The following is a 12,032-nucleotide window of genomic DNA, read 5'->3' on the forward strand; positions in this document are numbered from 1 at the left end:
GGATTGAATTCCTGGCTTTAGCTCAACCCAGTCCTGGTCATTGTAGGTACCTGGGGAGTGAACCAGTACATGGGAGCTCTGTCTTTTAAATAATCTTTTAACTTAAGAAATAAAAAAGTGGGCCAGTGTCACAGCTCAATAGGCTAATCTTCCGCCTGCGGCGCCAGCACCCCGCATTCTAGTCCTGGTCGGGGCGCCGGATTCTGTGCCGGTTGCTCCTCTTCCAGTCCAGCTCTCTGCTGTGGCCCGGGAAGGCAGTGGAGGATGGCCCAAGTGCTTGGGCCCTGCACCCGCATGGGAGACCAGGAGAAGCACCTGGCTCCTGGCTTCGGATCAGCACAGTGCACCGGCCGCAGCGGCCATTGGGGGATGAACCAACGGGAAAAAAAGGAAGACCTTTCTCTCTCTCTCTCTCTCTCACTGTCTAACTCTGCCTGTCGGAGAGGAGAGGAGAGGGGAGGGGAGGGGAGGGGAGGGGAGGGGAGGGGAGGGGAGGGGAGAGGGGAGAGGAGAAGAGAGGAGAGGAGAGAAAAGTGGGTCTGTCCTACCCAGTTCTTAACCAGGAATAGCTCTTGAGAAGGGTGTTTGCCACAGATGTATGACATATTTGTTTACAAATATAGTAACAATAACAGCAGCCAACACTTACCGAGCACCTACACTGGTGCTCTAATAGGATGGTATCTTACTCATCTTTTCATACCCTTTTTTCAAGATGTAGACACAATGTGGCTGCCAGGCACTGCTCTAAATGCTTACATGTAGGAGGTAAATACTATTATTCTCCACATTTTGCAGAGTAAAAACTAAGGCTCAGAGAGGTTAAGTAACTTCTTCAGGGTCACACAGCTACCCCATTATTGTCAATAAAACTCTCCCCAAATGGTTTAGAAGTTACCTTTCTCATTGCTTGCTTCTAAGAGATGAGTCCAATGGCAAGAGGAACTAGAATGTTACCACTCCCTAACCCATCCTGATTCCTAGGATGCCCTCTCATGGCAGAAATGTTAAATGAAGCCTTTGGGGGTCACCTGAACTTACTCTAGGATCCACATAGAGGGCTGCAATAGCTTGAGGCCCATTTCTGGAGTTGTTCAAGGTTTTTACAGCATAGAATTTAGCCAGATAGACTAGAATCAGACTACTGTGTTAGGTTTTTGGTTTTTTTTTTTTTTTTTTTTTTTAGTTTATTTGAAAGGCAGAGACACAGAGAAAGAAAGACCTTCCACCTGCTGGTTCACTCCCCAAATGCCCACAACAGCCGGGGCTGGGCCAGGTCAAAGCCAGCAGCCCAGAACTCAATCCAGATCTCCCACATAGGTGGCAGGGACCCAACTACTTGATGCATCCTCTGCTGTCTTACAGGTGTGCATCAGTATAGGGAGCCGGAATCAGGGACAGAGCTGGGAATTGAATTCAGGCACTCTGATATGGGATGTGAGTATCCCAAGCAGCATCTTAACCACCGCGCCAATCTCTGTCCCCAGATGGCTGGATTAGAATTCTTGCTCTACTACTAACCAGTATTTAGCATCTTTGTGCTACAGTTTTCTCATCTGTGTAATGGAGATAACAACTGGGACTATCTTCATTTGCATTAATATATGTACAGCACTTACAATGGCACCTGGAACATAATAAGTTGTTAGCTACTCACATTCGGGATACCCTAAGGTCAGAATATTCATATTCCATTTAACACATATATATGTCTGAAGTGTCTACATTGTAAAAAGAGGGTATAAAATAATGAGGAAGATTAAATGTCTGATCTCAGGAAATTTCTTTGTAGTTAATGAGCTGTTTGAGAGGTCTATCCTTAACAAGGAAGCAAGGGTGACTGCCCTTTGAGTTAACGATTGTTTGTTTTTACCCTTTTGGGGGGGGGGGGGGCAGGCTAGGGAATCTGACAAACTTGGGTTTAAATCCTTGCTTTTCCATGGATCATTTCTTATGTGACTTTGTATAAATCATTCAGCCCTTCTAAGCCTCAGTTTCCATATTTGTAAAATGAGATGATATTAATAACCACTAACTGGAGCTCATATAGCAATGGTGGCTGCAGACTAAAACGAGATAATGCATAGTGCCAGGCATACAGGAAGAGTTCCAAAACTATAGTTTTAAAACAAAAACTATCCAATTTACTGTGATTTCTCTAAATGCATAGCCCCCAAAGGAGAAAGACCATCTCTGATTTCCTAGTGTTATCTATCTTGTCAACTTATTATCAACCTTAGTGAAAATAAGCAGGTTCCAAGGTAACAGAAGAGTATGAGGGAAAGTATGCACTTCACCAAATTAGGTGGAGCAAAAAATAAACATCACACCCTCACGCTTAGTCTCAGGTCTTCACGTAGGCGCTGTGTTTTGCAAACCTGGGATCAGAACAGGCTGCCCTTCGGCTCTGAGCGCTCTCCACACCCTCCCAGACACACAGACACACCTCAGCCTCTGGCAGAAGCTTCCAATAAGTAGCTTTTACAAGGCTAGAAATCTTCCACGGGTCTTATATAAAGGACTCTGCACGTATTTCATCTCCTTACCAGATTTTCCTCTCCCTCTTCAGGCCTGGGCATTAATACAACGTCTATCGCTACATTCTGATGACTGTAGGCGTGAACATCACTGAGGCATTCTGTAATGATGATCCTAAGATCCTGAGCCATGCCAGGCCATGATTACAGGTTCCTATTCCACAAAGTCAGTAGGGGAAAGGATCAGTTCTCAACATGATGAAAGATTATTTTCTTCCCTAATCGTCAAAAAGGCAAATATGCTATCTAGCTGGCAGGCAGAAACAGATATCAACAGATATTCACCAAATAGGTGTCCCTGTAAATTACACCATATTCCTAAAAAGAGGTCTCTAGATAGACTTACCAAGCCATATTCAGTTTTAGTTTTTCTGTTTCCCTTTATGCATAGGGCTTCCCTTTCTCTTTTCTCTGTATGTATTTTCTTCTCTAGGCCTACATATGAAAAGAACTTTTTTTTTTAAAGATTTATTTATTTATTTGAAAGTCAGAGTTACAGATACAGAGGGAGAGATCTTCCATCTGCTGGTTCATTTCCCAAGTGGCCACAAGGACCAGGGTTGGGAACAGGCTGAAGCCAGGAGCTTCTTCCAGATGAGTACAGGGGCCAAGAGCTTGGGCCTTCCACCGCTGCTTTCCCAGGCACCTTAACCCGGAGCTGGATCAGAAGTGGAGGAGCCAGGACTGGAACAGGCGCCCATATGGGATGCTGGCACTGCAGGCTGTGGCTTTAACCTGCTGTGCCACAGTGCCAGCCCCGAAAGGGACTTTTTAATTTGTAAACATGAGACAAAACAAAAACAAACAAAAAAACCCCACAGGTATTTAAAAATTTAAATCAGGACATATATTAGTAATACAACCTGGAGGGAATGGTTTTAAACGATGGAGAGTAAACGCTTCAAAACAGCATGCTTCTAAGAGAAACCGCACAGCAACAGGCAGGGTGATCCTCACCTAAAAGTGCATGTATTTCAGCAGAACTGTACAGTTTGATGAGCCATGAGGAAGTCACGGAGTAATAAGGCCCTGTTTAGAGCAGTAGGAACGTCCAGATGGTGGCTAGACTAGGGACTTATGACACTTAAATAAATAAGCAACAGAACTGAAGGAGCAATTGTCTGGAATTCAGAGAGCAGGTGGGTGACTGGACTGCACCAGCACTGAAGCTTTTCCAACCAACCAGAGACTTTGTCAGCTCACTGTCAACACGGTCACTGAACCAGTCTTCCTGAAAAGGGACCACCAGCCTCTACTCACTGAAGCACCAGTACACCAAATATGCCAGTTCAAACAGCAACCACCCAAGGAACTGAACAATAAACTAAGCTCTTCAAATATTTCAGAAGTTTGGGGCCAGCATGGTGGCACAGAAGGTTAAGCAGCCATTTGGGACACCAGCATTCCATATCAGAAGGCCAGTTCAAGTTCTAGCCGCTCTGCTTCTGATCTAGTCCCCTGCTAATTTGCCTGGGAAAGCAGCAGAAGACCAAAGTATTTGGGTCCCTGCAACCCACACAGGAGACCTGGATGGAGTTCTGACTTTGGCCTGGACCAGCCTTGGCCATTGCAGTCATTCGGGAGGTGAACCAGCAGATGGAAGATCTGTCTGTCTCTTCCTTTCCTTCTTTTAAAAGATTTTATATATTTATTTGAGAGGTAGAGTTACAGACAGAGAGGGGGAGAGACAGAGAGAATGGTCTTCCATTCGCTGGTTTACCACAACAGCTGGAGCCAGGCTGATCTGAAGCCAGGAGCCAGAAGCTTCCTCTGGTCTTCTACATGGGTGCAGGGGCCCAAGCACTTGAGCTATCAATTACTGCTTTCCCAGGCCATAGCAGAAAGCTGGATCAGAAAAGGAGCAGCTGGGACACAAACCAACGCCCACATGGGATGTGAGCACTGCAGGCAGAGGCTTAGCCTGCTACGCCACAGCGTCAGACCCCGTCTCTCTCTCTCTCTCTTCCTGCTTTCATTCCTTTTCTTTCTTCCTTTTCTTTCTGTCACTCTGCCTGTCAAATAAATAAATAAATATTGTAAAAATATTTCATAAGTTCATTGAGTACTGGATAAATGACATAAAATATGTAAAATTGTTAGCAAAAATCTAGGAATTGCTAGACACTAAAATTACTGGGGCCAGCGCTGTGGTGTAACCTGCCACCTGCAGTGCCGGCATCCCATGTAGGTGCTGGAACAAGTCCCGCTTGCTTCACTTCCGATCCTGCTCTCTGCTGTGGCCTGGGAAAGCAGTAGAAGATGGCCCAATTCCTTGGGCCCCTGCACGCTCATGGGAAGACCCAGAAGAAGCTCCTGGCTCCTGGCTTTGGATCAGCACGCAGCTTTGGCCATTGCGGCCAACTGGGGAGTGAACCAGAGAATGGAACACCTCTCTCTCTCTCTGCCTCTCCTCTCTCTGTGTAATTCTTTCAAATAAATAAATAAATCTTTAAAAAATTATTATTCATTGAATATAAAATTATCATCTTGTTTTGGATAATTGATGGATGTGATCATCTGAGAGACAGAGAGAAAGAGATAGAGCATATATAGACCAATCAGCCCTTAAACTTCGTTAAAAATCAACATCATAAAAGAAATGCACACTAAATCTACAGTGAGACTATTTGTCACACAACAGACTGAAAAAATCCAAATGTCTGATCTATTCTGTTGGCAAGACAGTGGGGATAGTCATTCTCTTACAATGCTGGTGGCACTGTAAAATGTACAACCCTATGAAGGGTAATTGGGCAATATAAATCAATATTTCAAATGCATATGCCTTTGACCCATCAATTCCACTTTGTAGAATTTATCCTTGTAGATACGCTGGCAAAGGAACAAAATTGCAGGTTATTTATTACAGCGTTTTGTCTACCAATATGGGACTGGCTAAATAAATTACTTAAATACCATGTAGCCAAAAGTTAAATTTTAGAAAGAGTAAAGAAGCACTCTACTGATACAGAAATTACTCTGAGACATATTAAGTGAAAAATTATTCACTGTCTACTCTCTTCTGTATATTATGTACACCTCCGGAGGATACATAGGGAACCAGTTACCTTTGGTGGGGGGTTGCTGAGGCAGGGTGGGAAACAGGCAGACAGGCGAAGGAGTGGGAGAAGGCTTCATTTTTTAATCAGGTTTTCATATTATCAAGTCAAAAATGTAAACCAGAATTGCTTATCATTTAAAAATTATACATGGACCATCCACACTATGGAATATTGTTCAGTGATATAAAGAAATGAGCTACCAAGCCACAAAATGACAGGGAGGAACCTTAAATGCCTATTGCTAAGTGAAAAGAAACCAATTTGAAAAGGTTCCACCATGTATAAATTCAACTATATGATATTCTGTCAAAGGCAAAACCTTAGAGAAAGTGAGATCAGTGAGGGATGAAAGGGTGGGGCACAGAAGACTTGAGGGCACTGAAACTATTGCCTGCATCACTGTGTGACACTCAGTGGAGTCACGTGCAAGTGTCAAAACCCATAGAACTGTACAGCACAAAGGCTGAGCCCTCATGTCATCTAAGGACTTTAGTTAACAATAACGTGTTGACTGTGGCTCATTAATGGTAACAAATACAGCACACTACTGCAACACGTCCAATGTAGAGGACACTGAATAGGGAAAGAGGATATTTGGGAACACTCCACTATCTGCTCAATTTTCTGTAAACTTAAAAATCCTCTAAATAAATCGGTCTATAAGGCCGGCGCCGCGGCTCACTAGGCTAATCCTCCGCCTTGCGGCGCCGGCACACCGGGTTCTAGTCCCAGTTGGGGCGCCGGATTCTGTCCCGGTTGCCCCTCTTTCAGGCCAGCTCTCTGCTGTGGCCAGGGCGTGCAGTGAAGGATGACCCAAGTCCTTGGGCCCTGCACCCCATGGGAGACCAGGAGAAGTACCTGGCTCCTGCCTTCGGATCAGCGCGATGTGCCGGCCGCAGCGCGCCGGCCGCGGGGGGCCATTAGAGGGTGAACCAACGGCAAAAGGAAGACCTTTCTCTCTGTCTCTCTCTCTCTCACTGTCCACTCTGCCTGTCAAAAAAAAAAAAAAAACCGGTCTATAAATTTTAAAATGTGTGTTTGTGTGCGTGCCTTCCGTCACCCAGGAAATGCCTTAGGTGCTGCCAGTACTCAATATAGTGCAGTGCTATGGTTACAGCCATACTGAGCTGAGTCAAGAGCTCAGGTGCTCACTTTATTGTGAAAACAAGTTACCTATGCCACCCTTCTATGAGCATGCCAGACAGGGCAAATAAGATTGCAAATCAGGTCTTTTAGTAGGTTTTGTCCCCTGCCTTGTAACTGAATGTCAAGCTGGTAAGTTTTTTTTTTTCCCCAAAATTGTGCCAATACACCCCAATAACCACCGGCCCCTTCCCCTTCGGGTTTTGCCTTTCTTGGAACCCCCTCCAATGACATGAACAATGCAGGTAAAATGTTTAGCACGGTGCCTAACGGGAAAGGAAAGCTCAAAATGAGAGCGGGTGCTGTCACGGTAAAATGATCATTCATCCAATGACTGAATCGCCACTTCAGGTTCCAAGGGTCCTTAATCCACTACCAGCATAACCAACAGGGCCTCAAATTCTCAGCTCCAATAAGGCCCCAAATTCTGAACCCCAACCTGTCCTCCTTTGAGTACTATCCGCATTGCCTGAGCTCCAGCCCAGACACTTTGCAGTCTTTACTCTCCAGATGCTATTTTTCCTCTGTAGGGTCTTAGGCGTTCAGCCCTAGAACCCCCGCCTCTCCGCCCCTCCCCATCCCTCGCTACCCGGCCCATTCCAGACCCCGCCCCCGCCTCCTCCCAGACATGGCCTAAAGTCGTCTTCACTTCTCTCCTTCCCCCAGGCTGAAGGAAGCTCCTACCCAGATACTCGTAGTCCGGTAGGGCTAGGCGCTCCGGACTCAGCATCTTTAGACCCGGGTATCTTCAAAGCTCCAGCTACCCGGCTTCCGGAACCCAGGTCGCCGGCTCCCTCCGTTGCCATGGCACCCACGCGGCAGGAGGAAAGGTGAAAGGCGGAGAGGGTGTCACGCAAACGGTCTCCGTATGGAAACTCCGAACTGGCCACACAAGTTCCGGGAGCAGTCGCTTCGCGGCTGTTGCGGTTTTTCTGGGCTCCTATTCTTGAGGACTTGGTTTAAAAGGAATCTGAGATGGAGAATTCTTTTGAATCCGTCATATTTTCTGGTGTCGAAGAATTACTGTCAGCTGTCCATATCTGTAATTTCTGAATTTCATAACTATTCCTGCTTTGTACAGCTGTTATCTTAACTCACCATAATAGCTGCCACCCATGAACTTCCATAAATACTTAGTATCCCATTACCTAATCTCTTTACTATCTTAAATTGCTACAAAGCGCTTTCACGTGCGTGTGTTTTGGCTGCTTCTGGAGGTTGGGGAGTGTCTTCTGTCCACGATAGTGCTGGATACCAAAAGGTGCTTTCTTAGTCCTAAAGTAATTGACATTTCTCTCAAATTTCCTAAGCCCTTCTTTCTCCTCTCCCTTACTAGTTGATACCTTTTCCAAGTGTCTTTTTCCTTCCAAGATACTTCATTTCCTGTGGAGAGAGGTGCATAAACTGGGATATTTATTAGATTTTTCCCCAAAAGACACCCAACTGCTATTTTTAAAAATGATTTATTGATCTGTTCGAAAGGCAGAATTACAGAGAGGGAGAGACACAGAGACATCTTCTATCCACTGGTTTACTCCCTAAATGGCTGTAATGGCCAGGGCTGGATCAGAACGAAGCCAGGAGCCAAGAGATTCCTCCAGGTCTCACAAGCAGGGGCCCAAGCACTTGGACCATCTTCTACTGCTTTCCCAGGGGCATTAGTAGGGAGCTGGATTGGAAATAGTACAGCCACAACTGGAACCGGCACTCATATGGGATGTTGATGTCACAAGTGATTTAATCCACTGCACCACTGTGCCAGCCCCCAAACTGCTTTGTGTGGATGTGGTTTTGCTTGTTTATTTTGTTTTTTAAGATTTTATTTTACTTTTTTGAAAGGCAGAGAGAAAGAGAGATCTTCTATCCACCGGTTCACTCCCCAAATGGCCATAATATCCAGGGCTGGGCCAGGCCAAACCAGGAGCCTGGAGTTCCGTCCAAGTCTTGATGGCAGGAACCCAAGTACTTGGGCCATCATCTGCTTCTTTCCAAGTGCATTAGCAGGGAGCTGGATCTGAAGTGGAGCAGCTGGGACTCCAGCTGGTGATCTGATACAGGACGCATGTGGCAGGTGGCAGCTTCCCCATTGCTTTAAAAAAAAATTTCCTTTAGAATGAGAAAGTATTCACTGGTTTTCGACTTCCCAGATGTTTCTCAGTTTGCTCCACTCCCCTTCTAACAGCAGGTCAGAAGTCTGTGGCACTTGTCACAGTTCCAGCCTTGCCGAAAAAGCCACTCTGTCCTCACTTTTTTTAGTTAGTGCCCTCCCCCGCCTACAAGGTGAGGTTTTGTGAAAAAGAAAGAAAACAAAAATCATGCCATCAAAGGAATGGCTGGGAAGCCAACAGACCACCTACACTGAGAGGAAAAGGTAAGAGGAAGTTCTCTCTGTGCTCCCAGGGGGCTATTCTTAGCTCCCCCCTGCAAGGAGCCTCAAACCTCCTAATTCTCCCTTTCCCTGGAAATTGTAGATGTGTCTCAATTCTAGGCCCCTGTGAGTCATTGAGTTTGGATGTGGTAAGGGTAAAGAGAGCCAGATTCGGAGTAGTGTTTAGTATCTTGAGGTAATGAACTTAGTATCTTAAGGCAATAAACTTACTGATTTGGCATTTGATGTGAAGGCCTGCACGGTTGATAAAAATATTCGCCTTCTTCCTCCCCTGCTTCCCCCAGGCAGCTTGAGGGCTTCATACCTGTGGCTTATTACTATATTATTAATGTAGGAATAGATAGTAATTATTAAGGATGATAATTTTACTTTATTCCCAAGCGACCTGAAGCTATTTGCTGATAATTTCATTTGTCCTTATTAAACCTTTCTGAGGCACTTCTCTCTCTCTCTCTTTTGGTTGAAACAACAGAAATTTATTTTCTCGCTATTCCGGAGGCTAGTATCCTTTCTCTAAATAGGAAACATGAGGCACAAATTACAAAAGTGACTTGTGAGGGCAGGCATCATGGTGGCATGGGTTGGGCCACCTCTTGGAACTACTGCACCCCAAGTCAAAGAGCTGGTTCAGGTCCTGGCTACTCTGCTTACAGTCCATCTTCTTGCAAATGAATCCAGGAAAGCAGCAGATGATGGCCCAAGAACTTGGGTCCCTGCCACGCAGGCGGGGTGCCCAGATGGAGTACTGGGTTCCTGACTTTGCCTGGCCCAGCTCTGGCTGTTGTAGGCAATTAGGGAGTTAGCCAGTGGATGGAAGATATCGCTCTCTTTGCCACTCTGCCTTTCATATAAATAATAAAACTTTTTTTTAAAGTAATTTGTGTATCATCATCCATCCAGTCAGTGGGAGAGCTGGAGCAGGTCTCAGTGATCTGAGCATCCAGGCTAGTGGTCTGACCACTAAAACACACAGCCTCTGTTTTTAGGGTTTGTTGGCTTCGTTTTTATTTATTTATTTTTCCTTCTGCTCTGCCCTGCTAGCAACTCAAAGACCTCAGATAAAAGAAGAGAATTTTGAGCCCAGGCCGAACATTTGACATCCTCTTATTTGTGGAGCATTATCCTGGAACTTGCAGGGTACTGCTACTGGGGTCTGTGTAGTGGCGCTGGGAATTGGCCCCAAGAATATAGCTTTGTTTGGGCATTAACCCATTTGCGGTTATAATAATGATAAGTTTCAGCACCAGTGGCGCCCGACTGTTAATGACTCAAAGAAAGCTAAATAAGAACAAGATGTCATCTCTGGAGCAATTTGTAGGTTTTTCCTATGGTTCCATCCCCTCCATAAAAACTGTTAAGGACCCTTGTATTTAAAGTCAGTCTTTTTCTCTCAAAGTCCTGATCTGTCTACTGAGGACAAACTTAGAAAGGGGTGAGAGGTTGCTATACTAAGGCTTCCATAAAATTTGGAGTTTCGTAAAAATAACAGGAAGCTTTCTCCTGGTGGTAGAATTGCTGATTGTTCACGTTTTTCTTCTCTATATTTTTCTGTATTTTTAAAATTTTCTGTAATGGGCGTGTTTTATAATCTGAAGACAAACAATAAATGAGTGGTAGGAAAAATCCTAGGTTATTTATTTATTTATTTATTTTTTAGATTTCTGTCATGGATTACATGGTAGATTTTGGCAGTGCATTGGTTATAGAGGAATTTTTTTCAGTGAAACACACATCAGATTGAAGAAGAATGGAAATATGCAAGAGTTGCTAAAATCAAGTGTAATTTTTGGGACCCTGTTGAATGATAATTAAAAAAATCAGCCTTAGATTTAAAAGGATTTTTTGGATTCTTAAATCATATTAACATATTCCTAAAGCATTAACCTACACAAATGATCACTCAGATAAGCCAGTACATTAAATACTAACCCCACAATCCTGAAAAGAGGTGAATGATAGGAAATTGACCAAAACTAGATGAGAATGGTAAAGGCAGTACTGCAACATAAGGAATGGAATATAAAACTAAAAAAAAAGAAGAAAATGATCTGTTGAGCCATTGTCAGATTATAATGCCTGATTTTTTTAAGTTTTTTTTTTTTTTTTTTTTTTTGACAGAGTTAGTGAGAGAGAGGTCTTACTTCCATTGGTTCACCCCCCAATGGCCGCTACGGCCAGCTTGCTGCGCCACTCTAAAACCAGGAGCCAGGTGCTTCCTCCTGGTCTCCCACGTGGGTGCAGGTGCCCAAGCACTTGGGGCATCCTCCACTGCCTTCTGGGGCCACAGCAGAGAGCTGGACTGGAAGAGGAGCAGCCGCGACTAGAACCCGGCACCCATTTGGGATGCCGGCGCTGCAGGCAGAGGATTAGCCAAGTGAACCACAGCGCCGGCCCCGAAGGTTTATTTATTTATTTTAAAGTTAGAGTTGCAGAGAGAGCGAGAGAGAGAGAGAGACCGAGAGAGACCTTCCAGCCACTGGTTTACTCCCCAGATGGCTGCAATGGCCTGGGCTGGGCCAGGCTGAAGCCAGAAGCCAGAAGCTTCATTCAGGTCTCCCACATGGGTGGCAGGAGCCCAAACACTTGGGCCATCTTCTGCTGCTTTCCCCAGGCCATTAGCAGGGAGCTGGACTGGAAGTGGAGGAGTCAGGACACGAACTAGTACCCATATGGGATGCCAGTGTCGAAAGCAAAGGCTTTACCCACTACATCACAACATCGTCCCCATAATGTCTGATTTTATAAAAAGAAAACTAATAGACCTCTCTGGCTTTGCAGAGGACCTATTAAAGAGATTGATTGGGGGAGGGGGGGGGAATCCTCCCTGGAATTGAAGACTACAGAAAAGCAAAGATGAATGTACTGAATAGTTTTAAACCTCAAGGAAACAATAAAGAAAGA

General features: G+C 44.9%; 1 protein-coding gene across 3 annotated transcripts in view; it reads right to left on the bottom strand.

The window, feature by feature from the left end:
* CSTPP1 (centriolar satellite-associated tubulin polyglutamylase complex regulator 1) overlaps positions 1-7,596 on the bottom strand; it is a 239,363-nt gene extending 231,767 nt beyond the window's left edge. Inside the window, exon 1 of one of the 3 annotated variants that reach the window (XM_002708863.5) lies at positions 7,427-7,596. In XM_002708863.5, coding sequence (XP_002708909.3) covers positions 7,427-7,472 — 46 coding nt within the window. In that variant the 5' untranslated portion in view covers positions 7,473-7,596. The remainder of the gene's footprint in view (positions 1-7,426) is intronic. The other 2 variants (XM_089327038.1, XM_089327042.1) reach the window with 2 other exon arrangements.
* Positions 7,597-12,032: the final 4,436 nt, after the last annotated feature.

This window comes from Oryctolagus cuniculus, chromosome 1, assembly GCF_051225735.1.
Source record: "Oryctolagus cuniculus isolate XC-2025 breed Fujian yellow rabbit chromosome 1, ASM5122573v1, whole genome shotgun sequence".
NCBI lineage: Eukaryota > Metazoa > Chordata > Mammalia > Lagomorpha > Leporidae > Oryctolagus > Oryctolagus cuniculus.